This window comes from Panthera tigris, chromosome C1, assembly GCF_018350195.1.
Source record: "Panthera tigris isolate Pti1 chromosome C1, P.tigris_Pti1_mat1.1, whole genome shotgun sequence".
NCBI classification, from domain to species: Eukaryota; Metazoa; Chordata; class Mammalia; order Carnivora; family Felidae; genus Panthera; species Panthera tigris.
In genome coordinates, this window is record NC_056667.1 from 36,938,728 (window position 1) to 36,959,859 (window position 21,132).

The following is a 21,132-nucleotide window of genomic DNA, read 5'->3' on the forward strand; positions in this document are numbered from 1 at the left end:
GTCCTGAAAGAGTGAAGTGTGGGCCAGGCCCTACGAGGGAAGGAGAAAACACAACAGGAGAATGGGACCTTCAAGTGTGAATAGGAGTTCACCAGGTAGAGTGCTAGAGAAGGGGATGGGAACTAAAGGCTCATGGAGAGCCTATGAAAACATATCTGATGAGGACAATTTAATCTCTTACTTGTTCCTGATTCTCTTCTCCAAAGTCAAATTTAGGCCCAAAATTCAGAAAAATAAAAACAAATATCTTCATGAGGATTTCTTTTTTTTTTTTTTTAATTTTTTTTTCAACGTTTTTTATTTATTTTTGGGACAGAGAGAGACAGAGCATGAACAGGGGAGGGGCAGAGAGAGAGGGAGACACAGAATCGGAAACAGGCTCCAGGCTCCGAGCCATCAGCCCAGAGCCTGACGCGGGGCTCGAACTCACGGACCGCGAGATCGTGACCTGGCTGAAGTCGGACGCTTAACCGACTGCGCCACCCAGGCGCCCCTTCATGAGGATTTCTTTAGAAGACACCCTCCATGAGTCCCCTTTTCCTTCTGCCCTGTTCCTCACCCATCTCACTGTAACTCCAAAGTCCTTCTCTTTTGCCCAACTTCATGATAGGAGATTCATTAAACAACCCACAGCACTGGAATTCCTCTCCCCCCTAAATCGGGGCTCCTGTCCAAACCCAGGGGTATGTAACCACTTTACTCATTCCTCTCAACCTTGCCCAAGTTCTGTGGTTACTTCCCATTCTCTCTGGTCCCAGCCAAGGGAATTTGGACGCTACTCCTTCCCTTACTTGGCCCAGCACCAGTTTTGCACCTAGCACACCTGGACAACCTGTGGAGGGAGGTTGGAAGTGGGATACTTGGAGCAGAATTCTGTGTGTCAGTCTGTCTTTTCCTTTCTGAATCTTCGATTTCCTCTATATAGTTGGGCACATATACTTGTAAATAGCTAATATTTACTGACTGCTTACTATGTTCTAGGCACTGAGCAAAAAATATTATATATTTTATCCACAACCATTCTAACACAGATTTTTTAAATGTTTATTTATTTGAGAGAGAGAGAGAGAGAGAGAGAGAGAGAGAGAAAGCCAAGTGGGAGAAAGGCAGAGAGAGTGGGAGACAGAATTGGAAGTGTGATCTGCTCTGACAGTAGAGAGTACAATGTGGGCTTCCAACTCATGAACCATGAGATCATGACTTAGGCCGAAGTCGGATGCTTAACCAACTGAGCAACCCAGGTGCCCCAACCTGAAACAGATTTTTTCAAATAAATCTCAAAATCTGAAGGAGAAAACCAAGGCACCCAGAGCTTAGTTGCCTTTCCAGCGTCAATATACTGGTAAGAGGGAGAGCCAGTGTTCAAAGCCAGGCAGTCTGGCCCCAGTCCCTTAAGGGGCTAAGTTTGTGTCATTTGGGAAACCAGCAAGACAAAACAGTACAGGACAGACCAGGGCACAGGAAGAATAACGACAGGAGAGGCCAGACAGGCTAGAGGACAGGTGCGTAATTGAGAGTTACATGCACAGTCAGGGCTACAGCCGAGTAGGAGGAGGGTAACAGAAAACTAGTAGGGTCTTGGAAAAGGGTGAGACAGAGAAGGGCAGACAGTCTGATGGGAAAGAGGGGGAGATCATGGAGGTTGTGAGGGAGACAGAAGACAGGGGACAGGAGACACAGACAGGAAGACAGGATGGCAGGCAGGAGGTTCTCGGGCTCATCCTTGTCTGCACAGATTTTAGAGGAGCTTCCTGAGATGCAGGTGGATCCCATTCTTGGACTTCAACACAATTCTTAGCCAGGGAACAGGGACCCTGGAAGGATCTGGCACCAGCTCAAAGCGGAGCAGGGTCAGGGCCACCTCCACCTTCATCTCGTTCATGGCAAACTGCTTCCCGATGCAATTCCTGGGTCAGGGAGGGAAAAGGAAATGAGAAGTGGCCTCAATCCTCTTGCTGGGAACAGCACATGCAGGGCCCTCCTGCATGGGTCCGGCCCCGATCCCTTTCCTTCCAGGACACCCACACACATCTCAACCCAAGCCTTGCTTCACACTCTGCCCCTGACCTTTGACAAAGCTTACAGTCTTCCAGGACTAACTCCTACTCCTACCTCTGCTGTCAGCAGGCCTAAAATCCTTTTCCAAGAGGGTCACCTCCCTGAGCCGCACAGGCAAGTAATGTGATTTCTGGCAGTGTTGTCTGGCCCTCTTCTGTCTCCACTGGCAGCCACACATCTTCCACCAATATCTAAGAGGAAGGACTCATTCCCAGGGAGAAACCAGATCCTAGAGCCAATACCTGCAAATATAATCAGCTCTAAGCCCGTTCTGTGAAAGTGGATTCACTATTTGAAGAATTGATAGATTTATGTATTCAGAAAAAAACTTGTTTCTAGTAACTCTTGGAAAGTTTCCTGAAGTTACTATTTAGAGGACAATTTCAGCAGCATCGGAGGATTTCACAAAAGCCACTCTGGAGAAGTCACCCAGCTCCACGGCCCCTTCAAGTCTGCTTTATGTTTTATACTCCAGGAAACTTTCAAATACCATGTGTCATGTATAAAACAGAGGCTTTTCTCTCAAAAGCAGTTTAATGTCTTCATTTGCATACATTTGCCCACTCAGCGTTGGACTGAGTGTAATGTTAATGTGTGTAGAGCCCAGATCATATATACTGATTTGACAACTGGGAAAATTGTCAAGTACATGATCATTACCATGTATTCAAGAATTCTTTTGGATAGATGCAAACATAACAGCCACACAGATTAGTCGAATACTTCATGAAACCCTTAAGAGGCTACAGTAACCATCCCCATGTATGACTTAAATATTTGAGATATGCAAGGCAGCTGAGAATGGACACACATGCAAAGAAGTCAGTGGTTCAGTGCAGGGACAGAATGGTGAGTTGAGTAGGAAAGGCTGGTTTGAGAATGTGCACAAAAGAAGTCTATTGATTCCATCCAAACTTTGAAATCAACAGCAGTTGAAAATTAACATGTGAGAAAATCTATCGGGCAAAGTCGTACTCATACAGTGAATCAAATACCAGAATGCAGTGAGCTTTGGATCATCCACTGACACTGAATTGTAGCTACAGGTTAGGTATGAGTGATGGGTCAAAGTCTCCAGGTCATGTGGTGCTTACCAACTTTTCTTTTGTAAATAGACAGGGATACACCTTTTTCCTAGCACAGAGACATGTAACGGCATATCTGTAGGCACCCATATTAACATAGGAAGTCACAAACATCAGGTATATACCCAGAAAATAGCCCCCAATCCCATCTTGGTACAAGTAACTCACCTTGCTCCTCCTGAGAAGGGCAAGAAAGCATGGCTGTGTCGGGCAGAACCTGGTGCAAACCATGAAGGGTCAAACTCCTGCAGAGGAAGCACCAGGACTAGGACAGGTGTGGTCAAGCCTCTCCTTCCTATCAACCAGCCACCAGATGGACCACCCAGAGGTGGGACAGCAGGATGCATTGGTCTGGAGAGCTCATCCCAGCCCCTCCTCCCAAGGCCATCATACCTCTGGCTTTGGCCACACATTCGGGTTGTGGTGAAGGGCATAAATGGAGAGGGACACCTGGAATCCTGTGGGACAGAAGAGAGAAGACGGATCATATCCACGCCACGAGGAGTCATGTGCATGCACAAACAGCCTGGAAGCCACAGTGAAAGCCACTGCTCATCATTGTGAGTGGAATGACTGTGTTGCAAGAGAGATGGGGTGGACAAGGAAAGCACCTGTACACTAATTACTAGAGAACCATGCCTGGGCTGAGAAGTAGGAAAGAACAGGAGGCTTACTTTTTGGAACAACTCAAGTGACAGAAAACTCACATTTATCAAGTAGCATCCATAGGCCCTTGGGTAATATGCATGAACTCATTCAATCCTCACAACAACCCTCCAGTGAAGGCATTCATGTCCCTATTGTCCATATCAGGCACCTTGAGCCTCAGAGAAGCTAAGCAATTTTCCTGTAACCGCACAGCTAGGGTGTGGCAGGCCTGGAGTTCAGATCAGAGGTGAGCCAAGGGTGGCCTCCAACCGTGACTGGGTTCTCAGATCTGGTCATCAGGTGCTCTCTGCCATCAATCTGAGGGCTCCCCACAGACTGGACTGTCAAAATAATGATGGTGGATTTCCTGAAGTGCTTCAATGACTTGACCTCACAGGGAAGGAAAAACAGCTCTGTCTGGCCCAGTGGGATTGTCTCTCCAGCCATCAAATCTCTGGATATTAGAAGTTTATGCTAATTTTGAAGCCCCCCTCCTGAAGCCAACACCTCCTTGTAGAGAATGCAATGCATTGAGTCATTATTATTTTAACTGGCCTGTATATAGTATTTTGCCTTTGTTACAAAGGAGTTATCTAAACATTGTGTAAAATCCTGAGGATATTCAAATAGATGTGTCTGTGAACAGAATTGGTCCACGAGTTCTGACTTGGAGTCAGGAATTGGAGTATGTAGTTTTAAATCAGAGAATGTCAGTGCCTTCAATGGGAGTGCTGTAGCATCACAAACCAATGGAATCTCACGGTAATAGAATGTTTTTCCTTGGTAAGAGTAGAAACTTAGGATTCTATGCATTTGAGATCTTAGAATTGAGATGCACCTTACAGGTTATTTGAGAGAATTAACAAAAATAGAAAATATTCTCCATAGATAGGAAGAGGAACTAACCTTTACGACACTTTGGCAGTTCTCTGGCTCTGTGTCAGGCATTTTCTCTCCTCATCCAAACCAGAGAGTAAGTGTCCATTTATTGATGAAAAATGAAGACCAGACATATTCAGAACTACCCCGGGACATGCAAATTTCTGACCTCCCATGTGCTCCTGCAGAACTGATGCACGAGTGTGCTGACCTTCATACCTTTGGGTAAGGAGCGTCCATCAGGGAAGGTGATGGGCTTGTTGAGGTCTCTGTTGATGCCTGGAACTGGTGGGTAGAGTCGCAGTGCTTCCTTGATGCACATGGTGGTGTAGGGCATCTGGTCTAGGTGGTCCCTGAAACAAAGCTATCCTGAAGGGCAGGCAAGATGCTGGCAAGCAGGGAATTCTCCAGTTGGGTGGACTAGGCTCTCCTATCTCGTGAGCACTCACCAGGTGATGGAGGCACCATCCCCCAGCAGGATCTGGATCTCCTGCCGGCACATTTGCTGATGCTCAGGGTGTGTGGCCAGGGTATAGAGGACCCAGGAGATGCCACTGGCTGTGGTGTCATGGCCCTCAAACATGGACGTGTCCACTTCGGCACGGAGGTCCTTGTCAGACAAGCTGCTGCCGTCCTCCGTCTGAGAGGAAATGGTGACACAGCAGGGTTTGTCTCCCTCCTCCAAGCTTGTGGGCAAAGCGTCAGGCCTCCCCTGCTCACACTCACTCTGGCAAAGAGGAGGATGTCCAGGAAGTCCAAGTGCCTCTTGCTCCTGACCTTCTCCAGAGCTCCCTCCTCCTGCAGCTGAGCCTTCCTCAGCTTGATCACTCGGTCTGTCCCAGAACAGTGTTCCCAGGCAGAGCTGAGAGCTCTGGGTGCCCAGACACAGCCACCCACCTTAGCCCACCTGCTGCCTGTATCCTGGCCTGGGTGCCATTTGGATCAGGAGGAAAGTGGTAATGGGTGTGCATGTCAGGGTGAAAGCTGGGGCACCATGTGCTTGTGTGTTGGGCACCCCTCAACAGGACAGCCCAGGGAGGCTCTGCTTGAATGCTGCTGGCAGGGGGTCTCATTCAACCTTTACCCATGTGCTGACACATGTCAGCTCCTGCACAGCACTGGCATCCTAACACCTGCACCAGGGGGGGACCCAGTGTGGGTGTGTCCCAGCCCCTGAAGTGGCTCAAGGGGGGATAGGGCTCTGCTTGAGTGTTCAGTGCCTGTCCCTTTGAGATGTGTCCAGTGAAGGAGGGAGCCACCCAGGGGTCAGAGTCCAACCTGTGTGTTGATGGGCTAGCTGGCAGGCCCGGTGATTCCAGCGGCCTTCAGGGGTCAGCTTGTAGATGATGTCATTCTGGTGGAAAGCATTCCTCACTCGGGAAAAAAACAGGTTGCTCAGATCTTGAATGGCCTGGATGTAGGACTGGGAGATCCTAAATGGGGAGGATGCAGAAGGGCCTTGATGGAAGGAGACTTCTGCCCTGAAGTGGATTTGGGGATGTGAGTGAGGGTTCCTCAGTCAGTGGGACAGGCAACTTGAGGCATTCGCACTTTCTGTCTTAATACCCTCAAGACCCTCAGCCCTTTGTGAGGGACACTGTAGCCAGGCTTTTCCATATGGCAGGGACCTGGGATCTGTGCCTAATGAAGGTGTGCTGTGGGCTGAATTTGACTGTGGTCTGGGGCACTCTGCAGAATGTGGCTGTCTGTGCTGGGAAAGACCCCAACTGCTCTACTTACCTCTCAGCATGATAGGAGATAGGACCCAGAAACTGAGGATTTCACTGACCTCTCTGCTTGGTGGCTGCCCTTGTAGCTGAAGGCACACTTCATAATGGTGTCCAAGGTCATCAAGGAGACATGCTCAAAAATCTCCAGATATGAGTTCTGTCTGATGAGGTCCTCCCACTTGTCCTGTGTTGGAGGGACACATTAATCCTCTACTCCTCCAGAAGGCCCATGCGCTCTCTGTAAATATTCTGATGAGATGTCCTCACCTTCTAAAGTGGATGTGTTTTAACATTTTTTTAATGTTTATTCTTGAGACAGATAGAGACAGAGTGTGAACGGTGGAGGTGCAGAGAGAGAGGGAGACACAGAATCAGAAGCTGGTCCAGGCTCCAAGCTGTCACCACAAAGCCCGACATGGGGCTTGATCTCACAAACTGTGAGATCATGACCTGAGCTGAAGTCAGACGTTTAACCGACTGAGCCTCGCAGATACCCCAGATGTGTTTTAACAATTTGGGAACATACAGCAAATATGTGTTTGTAATGTGATGAGTTTTTTCTCAAAAACTTTTGTTATGTAAGTAATCACTATCTCCTACAAGTTAGGAGCAATTTATGGTGCTAATAACCTTTAGCAGACCGGAAAACAATGTTTCCAAGGGGACAAGGGGTGAATCTTCTCTCTCCTGTGATTGATCTAGACACGAGAAAAAAAAGGTGAAGTCCCACATTAGGTAGCAAGTGTCAAGGCAAAAGAAAAGTAATGGGCCAGTACCAGGATTCCTAAGTAAAGGTATCAGGGACTGTTCAACAAATGTCAGCTCATCACAGTTTGTGAGACAGGGTCCTGCTCAGAAGTGATATTAGGGCATGATCCAGCCCTGGGTTTTGAGATCCGGTCTCCACTTCCCTTCATGAAGTGGTGAAAATCTATGCAGAAGCTTTTGCCCCAAGGCTAGTGCCCACCTCAGTGACATCCTGGGGTGTTCACCTGTAAATGAAGCTGCTACTGCCCAGGCCAGCCAGGGCCACTTGTCCTGTTGTCCAGGGGGATTGACTGCTCTTCCTATCCAAGCCGAAGACATAAAGTGGGAGGAGAAGGGACCCTGGATCCACCATCACTGTCTCTTCTGTGGGCAATGAGCACAGAGTGGAGGCAAGCCTGGGTACTTTCTTTTCCCTCCCTCATTGGGGTACCCGGTCTCATAGTAAAGTATAAGTGCATGATTTTTAGGGCGGTGCCTGATTGATGTCTCCAGGACACATCTGCCTGAGAGTGGGCTCTGTGAACTATGCTGTGGGTGTGAGTGTGCAGGTGAGCGTAGGACGGACTTACCAGCATCACATGGACAGAGTCGGCCATGAGCCACACGTAGGGCTTCAGGATGTCATAGTGGAAGGCTGGGGTCAGCATCCGCCGGTGCTGGAACCACTTCTGTCCATTCAACAGGAGCAAACCGTACCCTGGGCCACAATGGGGCTGTGTTGGAAGGGATCTCCCAAGAGTTGTCCAGGGTATTTGGGAGGAACCCAGAGTGTGAGATGAAGGGCATCCTGGGTGAGGCAGGGAAGGCCAGTGCATGTCGGGAAAGTAAATTTCCAAGAGCTGGTTCACAGCATGTGGTCATGACAGCAGAGAGATCAAGATGGAAACTGAGTGGGGTGCGAGTCTTAGAAGGACTTTGGTGAAAAGTGAGGTTGACATCATTTCCGAGGACTGAGAAGTGTTGTGGAAGAGGCTGAGCTGCAGGAGGGCTCTCCCCACCATTAGGAAGTGTTTCATCAGAAGGAGAGAATGGACATATGAGGAGTTTAAGATACAAAACGGATGAACATAAGGGAAGGGAAGCAAAAATAATATAAAAACAGGGAAGGGGACAAAAACCTAAGAGACTCTTAAATGTGGAGAACAAACAGAGGGTTACTGGAGGGGTTGTGGGAGGAGGGATGGGCTAAATGGTAAGGGGCATTAAGGATTCTACTCCTGAAATCATTGTTGCACTATATGCTAACAAACATAGATTTAAATTAAAAAATATATTAAATAAAAAGCCCTTAAAAAAGAAAGATAAAAAGAAGAGAATGGAGAGGATGGAGCTCCATTCAGTGATGAGGGTGTGACTGTGGTTCCGGTCACCTCTTGTTTAATCTGGGCCGAATGGATAGTTTTTGGCAAGCCTAACCAGAAGGTGGACTGTAGTCCTGATTCCATGTACTTACCTATCCAGGGAGCCAGGAATCTGGAGGGTCATGATGCTTTGGGTCTGAAAAGTACAAGGGGCATTACAGGAAACTGGAGGGAACTGAGGAGGCAGCTATGGTCCAGGCCATTGGCCTCCATCCCTTCCTGAGGACTGTAAGCTGGCAGTTTGTTTCCATCCACTTCCCACTTGCCTCCCAACCATGAATCTTGTTTCTTTCTTGATAGTCACTGTAGGCTCATGATGACAGACTCAGTGTCTATAGCATAGCCCCAACGAGGATTTTGAATCAGCAAGAAATATAACTGCTGTCCTCAGTGCCACTGAAAAGACAGTAGCTGGTGTGTATTTTTTAATGATGACCCAGGATTTCCATGACATAGCATGGGCAACAGATAGGGTTCCAAATCCCAGCCATCATGGATAGCAAATTGTCTTTAAGATCTGGGATCATATAAGTTTGGGGAAGGAAGGAAGGAAGGAAGGAAGGAAGGAAGGAAGGAAGGAAAAGAAAAGAGAAAAGAAAAGAAAAGAAAGAAAGGTAGAGGGAAGGAAGAGAAGGAAGGGAGAGAGAAGGAAGGAAAGGAAGGCAAGAACAGAAAGAAGGGAGACAAAAAAGAAAAGAAAAGAAAGGAAAGAAAGAAAGAAAGAAAGAAAGAAAGAAAAAGAAAAATGTAAGCATTCCATCTAAGTATCTATATTTGGCCTTATGCTGGCTTGTGGGCTAGAAGGATGGTTGCTGGAGGGTACTGAAGGCTGAGCCATGACCCTTTTCCAGAATTTTGTAGTCCCCAAAGAATGTACCCAAGAGGGAAGAGCCGTAGCAGAAGTCATGTGGGATAGTTCTCACCTGATTGCCCCAGGATCACCTTCATGTAGTCTGGGTCATAGACTTCAAGGATAACTTTGTTCCCCCACAGCCAGCGAGGACTGGCGCATGGGTATTTCTCTGCCCTTTTCTGAAGCTTTTGTAGCTCTTGGCCATCTTGGAACTGTAACCAATGGAAAGACAAGTCAATAAAACCTTCCTCTTTAGGTGCACTGCTTAGAGTGGTGGTGGCAGGTAAGCTGGCCCCAGGGTGATAGTTCTAGATATCCACAGTGCTTAAGAATTTGTAACTGTTTCTGATGAGACAGGTTCTGATCTAGATTCCACATTCAGTGAACTTATGTTCTAGTGTGGGGTGGAGTTGGGGAAGAGAATCAGGCCTTAGAGTCTGAAGTGTTCTTCAATTACTTAAGGGGCCTGCTCTGTGCTCCCAGGTCATGGCCACCATTGGGCTACCCTTCTCCTTAGATCCAGTGCCATGACCATCCAGTGGGAACCTCTTACCACAAAGCTATGTTACTTTGTCCACCACGATGCCCTCAACCTGCACAGCAGGGGCCCTGGGTCCTGTTTCAGCCCAGTGTAATGCCTCCATTCTGATCATATGCTCTCCTCCTCTAGGGGACCCCAAGGAGCCAAATGGTGCCATGCCCGGCTATTCCCCTCTCTGGGCCATTCTGAGGGCCACTGATCTGTCAGCTGACTGGACAAACACGTGGGGCTGCGATCTGTCCCTGAGCAGGTCTGGCCAGGGCCAGGTGACAATCTTGTAGAAGAGACATTGCCCACAGTGGCAGTGGCAGTGGCAGTTACTCTGTCAGTAAATACCCAATGTCCACTGGCCTTCAGCCTACGACCACTCAATGCAGGCTATGCTCCACTAAAGCTGCAGCCACAAAAAATGTCCCCCAAGGGAGGCACAAGGACAGAAGGAGGACAGAAACTAAAGGGGCAGCGAAGACAATGGTCAGGTGTTGTGGCTCTGCTACTAGAAGTCAGGCTGAGACAGGGGAGGAAAGATGGGGCTGTTGACTCACCTCCTTCCCACCCTGCAGTTCCCCTTTCATAGTTCCTGGTGGATTTCACCCCTAGGTAGTGCAGTGAGTTTGTGGACCCACAGCATGCTTGTCCTTCGTAGGCATTACGTTATTTCCAATTTTTATCAATTATGCAGGTTAGAATGACTTGCTTGAGACTGTAATCATCAGCATCATCATCCCCACTTTACAGAGGAGGAAACAGAGGCATAGAGTATGTGGCAGAGCTAGGATAAAATCTACGGAGCTTGGCTCAGAGACCACATGCTTCCCTGTCCCAATTGTGACTTGTCACCTTGCCTGAAGGTTAGCTTTAACTCACCTCAGGTGGCATTCTAACTCCTGACTTAGCCAATAACAGAGGAATTGAATAAAGGAAGGTTTCAGATAGAATTATAAAAACAAGAAATATTTGGCTACAATATCTGATAGGTCAGCAGCCGATGAGAGATGATTGGGCACCGGGAGTAATATTCGATATGTAGCAGAACCTGTCTGCTTACAGAGTCTACATACAGTCAGTTAATGGGAAAGTCACTGGAGCAAGTTTTTTAGTTCCTTATGTCAAATCCCAGCTTGGGAAGGTGACAACTGCATCTAACAAAAGGTCCCAATTTCTCCAACTGGACAAATAATCTGGAAGTCATTAGTGCAACAATGCACAGGAAGGAACTGGGGTCTGGCTGTCTCCCTGTGGCTGACATGAAGTTTCCATCTCTGGCGCCACTAGGTTGAAATCACTCTGCCTCTTTCTCTGAGAAGAGACCGGTCTCCGCTCTCTACAACACCCCACCTCCTAGGCTTGTTCAATCCACACCCCACCAGTGAGCCCCTCTCCAAGTGCCCCCCTTCCTGTAACTCTCCCTTGGGGACCAGTGCTGACAGAACGGGCTGGGTAGGTGCTGTCTCCCACCCAGTCACCCCAAGCTGCTCCTTCCTCTGTCACTGCACAACCTGAGTCAAGCATCCCTTGGGGTCAGCTCTGCGCTGGCCACCAGGGTACTGGAAGGAGGTGACATCCTCAGCCCATGGATTACATGGCGCCGGGTTAGGGGAATGAGATCTGATGTGGAAACAGATTCTGTTAATGGTGGAGCTCAGTGTGAGTGCTCTTTACCTGCTCCATCCTGGGAACCTTCTCCTGTGTGCCAGTGACTTGTCAGGGTTGTAGCACTGAAACCACCAGTCTGGAACATCCACAGTCTCAGGCACCCAACCTGGTTGTTCCCTACACCTGACGTGATCCCCAGTCCAGCAGTTGACCCTGTTTTCCTGTAATCTGACACCTTCTGGGATTCCTGTCTATGGTCTGCATAGGTTGGGAAACCACTAATGTCTGAGTCCCAGGCATCTCAGGGCCAGGCTGAGAGGATGGGGTTGAGTGGCTGGGCAGGGAAGCATCAGGAAGCCTGTTCTGAGAGAAGAGGCAGGGCTGCTCAGCCTGAAGGGGAAGACTCTGGAAGGAGCAGCCATTGTCCTCAAAGAGCAAAGCTGCACCACAGCCTGCAGAACTGCCTAACGAAAGAAGGCACCAGCACAGGCTTCCTTGGAGGGCCTGAGCTCCAGGGCTGGCGTGGGGCACCGAGGTCTGAGAGGTAAGCTAGACCCACGTGCTGTCACACAAGAAGCCTGTGGGATGTTTCTGCTGACCAGGAGGATACTCTGAGAATCCAGGCACACTCTGTCCCCCCATTCCCCAACCAGCCCCTTCCTACCTCCTGAATGTGCCCAAAGAGCCAGTGGGAAGGAGGGGACGGGAAGTGCTGGACTGCTTTGAACAGCCACTGCCTGTGCAGGTAGAGCTGTGCTGCCTTGAGCAACAGCAGAGCGAAGCCTAGCAGGGAGGCCACTTGTAGGAGCCCAGAGACACCGTCCAGGGGTCTGGTGAAGCTCAGCACAGAGACACTCATGGTGCAGGGACAGCTGGATCCATTGGCTATTCCTGAATGTGGCTGACCTCCCCTGAGCACCGCAGCCTTGTCAGTCCAAGGAAGATTGCCCTGCCCACAGAGAGGGAGGGTAAATGGAGGGGGCAGAGGTTAACTGGGCCTCCAGAGTTCATTAACCGAGAGAATCCACCTTGGGAACCAGTGGGAGGAAAGCTTTCCCAGCAGACAGCAACAGTGGCTGGCAAACTCCCACTTGCCCTTCTCCCAATTATTCATCCAATATTTCAGGAGCACCCCTAAGTGCCAGGTGTACTGAGTGCCACAACACAGCTGCCTGCAAACAGACATGAGCCCTGACAGCAAGAAGACCGCAGTCCAGTTACCGAGTTCAGAACGTGTGGTTGGTTGGCTTATTCTCCCTTATCAGAGAGCAGAAGTCTTACAGGGAGCTAGTGTGATGTGGCCACAAGAGCACTGCCATTGAGAGTGCCAGCTGGGATTAGAATCAGGGGTTCTCCTGACCACCTGCTTCAGCTGCCTCAGCAATGTTCCCCATGCTTGTCACTGTCCACCCACCAGTTGTGCCTGGAGCGGACTGTGCTGGCAGACAGAGCACTGGCCCTAGACTCAGATCCCCAGCCCCAGGGCACGCTCCTGACATAGGAAGCCAGCAATGTAGACTACTTGAACCTTGGTTTCTCCTTCTGGAAGGTGGGGTAATTGTCCCTTTCCCAAATTACCCCCAAGTTCCTTCCTCCAAAGTCCTCCTTTCTCGACTTCATGACAGGAGATTCATCACACAACCCTTGGACCAGAGTTCTTTCCTGCTTCCCCTAAATCCTGGGCTCCTGTCCAAACCCTAGGGGACATAATCACATTATCCATTCCCCTCAACTTAGTATGGTTACCTTCCATCCCTCTGTGGCCCCTGGTCAGAGACTTTGGAGCCAGACAATTTCCCTTACTTGGCCCAGCACCAGCTTTGCACCTAGCATACCAGGAACAGTTGTGGAGAGAGCCTGGAAGTAGGACAGCCTGGGTGCAATTCTGGGGGTCATTCTGTCTTTGCCTCCCAGAGTCCTCGGTTTCCTCTATATGGTGAGCACATAATGCTTGGTGTAGCTAACATTTAGTGAGCACTTAGTATGTTCTAGGCACTGAGAAAGTAACCTTAGAGGTTTTCTCCACAACAACCCTACAGAATAGACTTTTTAACAAAAATCCTCAAGTCGAAGTGAGAAAACCATGACATAAAGAGCTTAGTTGTCTGTCCAGAGTCACCCTACTGGTAAGAGGGAGAGCCGGCATTCAGTCCAGGAAGTCCTGCCCCAGAGACTTTGCTGTGAACCATTTGTTGAAAACCAGGCTCCAGCCCGCAGGGGGCAACACCCAAACGCTGCAGGGGACATTTCATGCTTGCTTTGTTTGATCCAGTGTTTCCTGGGAGCAGCAGTGTGTTTCAGGTATCAATCCCACATTTTGGCATAAATGCAAGCCTCACTATGCAGGGCTGTTTTTGTGAGCAAGTGTAGGCCACACCATGTCCGCAGATGTAGCAGTCGTTGAAGACGATGCTCACAGAGAATTTTCACGATGTGAGTAAAGCTCATGATAAACTGGTCAAAAGAGAATGTAGAGCTGTCTGCAGACTATGAGTTTAAGTCTTACTAAGTTGTGCTGGCATGGTCAACATTTATTAAAGAGTCAGTATCTTTCCCGTTCATTTGCTATCCAGACACCACAAGCAAGGGTTCTTTGAAGGTTGTAATGGGGCAACCCATGTCTTATGCTTCCTATCGCGTGGGACTGAGGACTGTGCCTACTGATGATACCCAGGGAATACTTACTGATGTGACGAACGAATGAAGCTGGAAATCAGGATAACATTGCACCAGTTAGATCACTGTCTTGAAGAGACTAGGTTTAGTGTTGGTTGCCACATTTTAAAGGGAAATGAGTATTTCCTGGCTCTCTGAATAGGCCGCAGAAAGGCAGGTGAATGGGTGCAGTCATTCCCCAAGGCCGAAGCTTGAAGTGATTACTCAAGTGATTACTCATAATACCAGGCACTTGCTGTTTCTGGGGTTGATGTATATTCCTAAATATTGGCTTGCTTTTCCCATCTAAGAGAAGGCTTGAAGCTATCATGTTTATTTTTGGCTGGGGCATTATGCAGCACCCCTTTCTACCTAGAATGAGATCTAGGGTGATTCTGAGAATGTGAGAGCTCCTTACCCAGTACCATGCATGGTGCTGGCATGGGTAAGCTTCCAAAATATGTCCTCAATATTGGCATAGTGGTTTCCAAAGCACAATCACAACTACTGCTCAATTTATCAATACTAAATTACAGACAAGTAAACTAAGGCCCAGGGAGCTGGTTGACTGTCTCAAGGTCACAAAGCAAGTAAGTGTCAAACTTAGAACAATGACCATAAATGTCGAACTCTAGTTTTGCTAATATCTGAGCGTCACTTATTTTGTGTAATAGTTACATTTGTTGACATGATGCCAATGTTTTCATATATTATCTACCTATATTTTTAAAGCACCCTATCTTAGAACAGATACCAGCCTCTGGATGATCTCTCCAAATTTATCTCAGACCACTGTCCTACCAAGTGGCAGCTTCTGGAAGACACCACACTTCTTCCTGCCCCAGAGCATGTGTGCTTGCTGTTGGTTCTACCGGAATGCTCCTCTCTTACCCTTCACACTGCCAGCACCTTGTCATCCTTCGAGTTTCACTTTGAATGCCCTCTCCAACAAGAGGCCATCCTGGATCTCCCTAAGTAGACTTCCCTGTTAGTCTCTCTCAAAGCACTGTATTTGTTTCCTGTTTTAGATGTACTGCTCTCTGTATTCATTCTACTTACTTGCTTGGTTGAATATTACCAGTCTTCCCCAAGAATGAAAGGGCAGGACCATGTCCGTCCCATCACATGGAATGTTTAGACAGTGCCTTGCACATAGCAGGTCCTCAATGAAAATGTGTCAAATGACATGAGGAACAGAACTGAGCTGACTTCTGCATTGCACAGCAAGCTGGTTTTATCTTTCTTATGAAAAACTTTAATGCTGAACTAAATTTCTTTCTGGGAGTAGTATAGATAGATGGTTGATGACAGGCAGCATTTGCAAGCAGATTGGCCAGTTTGGGGCTATTGAGCTAACCCAGGAACAGTAAGAGAGAGGGTGCCTTGGGCTTATAGTGGTGGCTCTGGGACTGGAGAGCAGGTGAGCTCAAAGATATTAAGACTGTGACTGCCTAGGAGGGGCTAGAAGAGGAGTGAAGGACAGAACCTGGACAAAGTTGTAACCTGAGCCCACCCATTCTCCTCAGCCCACCCACCCTGGCTTGAACAGTTCCTTGGCTTCCTGAACACCTATGAGCTTGACCTCCCTAAAGTTTTGTAGACCTGAGGGGGTTAGTGTTCTCAGGAGAGGGTGAGGGTCCAGAGAACAAAGGGCTCAGGTTCCAGGTGGGGAGGAGTCCTGGGACCTGCATCTCACTTTTAGGGAACTGAGGTCCTATTTATCCACATGTCCTGTTTATCCACAAATAAATATCTAGAAATCTCCCAGTTTGTGCTTGACTTGATCATCTTTCTCCTACAGATCCCGTGATCATAAATGTGTTTAATTTCTTCTTCCACTGGATTGAGGAGTGGGCACTTGCCTTCCCTGCCTTTCCCCTCCAAGACCATGATCCTTCCCTCTGCATCCTTCCTGCACCACTCACTCAGGCATCCCACCAACTGGACAACCTTGCCCTCTAGTGCCCTTTCTTACTTAAGCTCCTCCTTAGGAAGGCAGAAGAGAACACAAGCAAGCTACTGTCTGTCCAGAAAATGGGCTCAGACATGTTGTACTGGAAAAGTAGGGAAATAATGATGTGAAGGATTCAAATTCTCAGACCACAAAAGAAATAAATGACTTGAAAACTTCTATGTCAGCATTGTGCCCTATGTTAGCACCATTGTGCCCTAAAACCCCAAGCCTTCACCAGGGCTCAGATTTCGGAGAACTAAACCCAGAGCATCATTCTGTCTGTGTCACAATTATAAGCAAATTAAATTCCATATCTTGTAGGTGTCAAATTATAGTGAGAACACTGAACAATGGGAACCTGAAAATTAGAATGGGGACATATGGGATATCCCCATGAAGCTGGAGACATCAAACCCCTATAATCTACTGAGTCTTCTTTCATTTGGGGAATACATCCATTCCAGTTATGTATTCCAGAAGCAGAGATATAACCTCAGGATAAGTTAGGGTATACAGCACTAGCTAGGAGGCAATAACTTGCAGGGTTGAAGGAAGGCTCTTCAAGGGGCTAGATATGCTATAAATCAATGTCCAACATATGGTTCTCTTACTCTACAGTCAGGGTTCACCCATCCAGGACTCAAGAGATGGAAATGGGACAGGCACCACACATTATTACCCCTAGTGACCCAATTAGCCACATCATTGGTGCTTATTCCTGTAACATGTGCTCTGTTGGCCTAGTGATCTTAGTTCCAAAGGCAGGAGTGCTTCCACCGGGACTCACAGGATGATTACGTTGAACTGCATGTGAACATATCTCCTGGCCACTTTGGGCTCCTCATGGGTCTGAATCAAAAGCAATTACTGTACTGGATTGATCCTGATTGCAAAGGGGAAATTAGTAGTTTCCTTACCAATGAAGGTGAGAAGAATTATGCTTGGAATAGAGGAAGTACATGGGGCATCTCTTAGAACTACCATGACCTGTCATTAAAGTAAACTTGAAAATGCCACTGCCCAGTTGAGGCAGGACTGGTTATGGCCCAGATACTTCAAGAAATAAGGTTTGGTTCACCCCACCAGGCCAAAAACCACAACAAGTATGGTGCTTACTAAGGGTAAAGCAAATATGGAATGGGTAGTGGGAGAAGTTATTTATAAATGCTAGCTTTGGTCATGCCACAGGTTGTAGAAATAAGGAGTATATTGTTTCTAGCATTTTTCTTTATTTGTTGTGAATTTGATTATATATGTGTGCACCTGTGTGTCAGAGTTTTCTTCCTTGTCTTACATCCTCCAGATAAAAGGTAAGATGTAAATATGTTAAATATATATTATAGTCCTGAAGGTATAGGATTTCAGGGAGAAGAAAAAATATGCTCCAATGACTTTGTTTTATGGCTAGGGACAAGGGTCAACATACTTTCAATTATATTAAGGACACTTGGTGGAAGGGTGACTGTATTCTAGTTAATGGGCAGATCAAGTATGGTTTAAAGAGATGTATGAATGCCAAGTGGACTACAGTTGGACTGTGAAGACTAGTTTTGTGGGTCGACTTGGAGTGGATGTAGTACCAGTTATTCAATTAAACAAAAGTCTTGGTGTTTCACTAAAAGATTTATAGATATGGTTCAGATCTGTAGTCAATTGAATTTAAGAAAGGGATAGTTCCTTGATTCACAGGGAGGCCCAATCCCCTCATTGAATGGCCTTAAGAGCAGACTTTAAGAAGGTGGAAAATGCAGAAGAGATTCTCCCTTAGAGCTTCTTCAACACCTTGGTTGTGGCTCAGTGAGACCCTTTTCAGATTTCTGGTCTCCTGAACTACAAGATGATCAATTTGTGCTCTTTTAAGGGACTAAGTTTTTGTCATTTGGTAGAATGGTAAGAGAAAAGAGTACAGGGAAAGAACATCAGACAGGAATGGAAAATAACAGGAGAGGCCAGACAGGCTGGAGACAGGGGCAGAATCAAGAGTTACACACACAGAACTACAGCTGGGTAAGAGAAGGGTAACAGAAAACTAGTAGGAATCCTGGAAAAGGGTGAGACAGAGAAAGGCAGACAGTCTGACGGGCAAGAGGAGGAGATCACAGAGGTTGGCAGGAGTGGGGCAGAAAACAGGAGATGAGAGACGGACAGGAAGACAGGATGGCAGGCAGGAGGGCCTCAGGGTTCACACTTGTCTGCACAGGTTTTAGAGGAGCTTCCTGAGATGCAGGTGGATCCCATTCTTGGACCTCAACACAATTCTTTGCCAGGGACAGGGACCCCGGAAGGATCTGGTGCCAGCTCAAAGCGGAGCAGGGTCAGGGCCACCGCCACCTTCATCTCGTTCATGGCAAACTGCTTCCCGATGCAGTTCCTGAGTCAGGGAGGGAAAAGGAATTGAGAAGTGGCCTGAACCCCTCACTGGGACCAGCACATTCAGGACCCTCCTGCATGGGTCTGGCCCCCATCCCTTTCCTTCCAGGACACACACACATCTCGACCCAAGCCTTGCTTCACACTCTGCCCCTGACCTTTGACAAAACCCACAGTCTTCCAGGACTAACTCCTGCTCCTACCTCTGCTGTCAGCAGGCCTGAAATCCTCTTACAAGAGGGTCAGCTCCTGAGGCACACAGCCAAGTCAAGTGATCACTACAACAGTTAATTCTTAGGTTGTTTGCTCTCTCCATAAGCCATTTCTGGTTTCACATAGGGAAAGCCAGGATAAAGTACTATAGGGAGCAGGCTGGGTCACATGTCAGGCCCTAACTGTCTGGGGGACTAGAGAGACTCAGATCCTCAGAGAAAGGACAAGGTGGAATTGTATAAGGAAGTCAGAATGAACACAGGGAAATATTGTGGTGGGTCAAGGCCCTAACGATGCTCAACGTGCTGCACCATCTCCCTCCCAGTTTGGGTCCAGACTCCAGTCTTCCCTTCAACCCTTCAGTCAACTGCTGCTATAGACTCCATTTCTACTGCAGAAATGTCCCTGCCTGCCATCTCTCAGTCTCCTCACCCGGGTTTCTCTGTCTCCTGCCTCCCCTCCCCCCACCGTGAAGCCTTGCCCAGCTCTGACTCTCCCAGGCCCTCCATCACTGCTAGGTCATGTCCACATGCCTCAGCTGGCATCAAAGTCCTCTCTGGCTTGTTCCCTCACTCACCTGTCACCTGTCCAGCTCCACCCCCCAGCTCAGCTCCTGCTGATGTGATTCCTGAGAATACCTTCCTTCCACCTGCCACATGCTCAAGCCTAAGGGCAATGACACCCTCCCCCTCTCTGTTGCCTGTACATCTTCATACCTTGACCCTGAAGTCACTATAGTTATTTTTTTACTAAAGGGCATGTTACATGTACAGGACAATGTGAGGTACATGGAACTTCCTATAGTGTATTCAATTAGTAAATGAGTGAGTGAAAGAAAGAATGAATACTCTCTCTTTTGAGTGGTGGCATTTATCTCTTCACTGGGATCTCTTGGATGCAAGGTCAATATCTTTCCTCTGCATTACCAACTCCTAGCAGAGGATTTGACACACAGAGACAGGCTTGGTAAGTAGTCTTAGAATTGAATGATGTTTATTGCACTGAAAACAAAATCCTGAATAGAATAAAATATGAGTAACCATTAGGTCTGAGCTAGGAATAGAGCTGTCTAGCCCTCTCCTGTCTCTTCTGGCAGCCACATGTCTTCTGCCGATGTCTAGGAGGAGGAATTTAATCCCAGAGTGAAATCAAATCCTAGGCCAGTATCTGCAAAAATAATTGGCTTAAAGCCCATTCTTGAAAGTGGATTCACTATTTGAAGAATTGATAGATTTATGCATTCCAAAAAAAACTTGTTTCTAGTAACACTTGGAAAGTTTCCTGAAGTTACTATTTAGAGGACAATTTCAGCAGCACTCGAGGATTTCACAGCAGCCACTCTATAGAACAGTCATCCAGCTCCACAGCAACTTCAAGTCTGCCTTATGTTTTATACTCCAGGAAACTTTCAAATACCATGTGTCATGTATAAAAGTTTAGTGTCCTCATTTGCATATATTTGCCCACTGGTGCAATTGGACTCTAAGTATGATATTAAGGTGTGTATAGGGGTGCCTGAGTGGCCCAGTCAGTTGTGTGTCCAACTTTGGCTCAGGTAATGATCTCGTGGCTCATGGATTTGAGTCCCGTGTTGGCTCTGTGCTGACAGCTCAGAGCCTGGAGCCTGTTTCAGATTCTGTGTCTCCCTCTCTCCCTCTCCTGCTTGTGCTCTATCTCTCTCTCTCAAAATAAATAAACATTAAAAAAATTTTTTTAAGTGTGTGGAGCCCAGATCATATGTACTGATTTGACAACTGGGAAAACTGTCAAGTGTATGTGACCATTACCATTACAAATATTTTGGATAGATGCAAACATAATGGCGACACAGATTAGTGGAATACTTCATGAATCCCTTAAGAGGCTACAGTAACTATTTCTGTATATGACTTAACTATTTGAGACATGAAAGGCAGCTGAGAATGGAAACAATGCAAAGTGATGTGGTGCGGGGACAGAATGGCGAGTTGAGTAGAAAAGACTGGTTTGAGAATGTGTGCAAAAGAAATCTATCAGATTCCATCCAGACTCAAAAACTGACAACACTTGAAATTAACATGTGAGAAAATCGATTGTGCAAAGTCATACTCATACACTGAATCAAACACTAGAATGCACTGAGATTTGGAACAGCCACCAACACTGAAGTGTGGCTGGAGATTGGGGAAGAGCAATGGGTCTAAGTCTCTCTGTTGTGCTGTGCTTACCAACTTTCTCTTGTACGTAGAGACACACACCTCTTTCCCAGCACACAGACATGCAAGAGCATATCTGTAGACACCCATGTAAACATAAGAAGTCACAAACATTGGATATGTTCCAGGTAAACAGTCCCCCACTCCCATCCTGGTACAAGTAACTCACCTTGCTCCTCCTGAGAAGGGCAAGAAAGCATGACTGTGTCAAACAGAACCCAGTGCA

At 47.4% G+C, this 21,132-nt stretch overlaps 2 protein-coding genes across 3 annotated transcripts in view; one reads left to right on the forward strand and one right to left on the reverse strand.

Moving 5' to 3' along the window:
* Positions 1-21,132, forward strand: part of LOC102968150 (cytochrome P450 4X1-like) — a 99,712-nt gene that overhangs the window by 21,229 nt on the left and 57,351 nt on the right. The window lies entirely within an intron of this gene.
* On the reverse strand, positions 1,661-12,429 carry LOC102968444 (cytochrome P450 4A11-like). Its single transcript, XM_015535334.2, is given in 13 exon segments — positions 1,661-1,907; positions 3,312-3,388; positions 3,537-3,601; positions 4,890-5,023; positions 5,120-5,310; positions 5,397-5,503; positions 5,949-6,103; positions 6,460-6,584; positions 7,738-7,865; positions 8,622-8,648; positions 8,651-8,665; positions 9,453-9,594; positions 12,184-12,429. Coding segments are annotated over 13 exon segments (1,530 nt in total). The 5' UTR covers positions 12,379-12,429; the 3' UTR covers positions 1,661-1,738.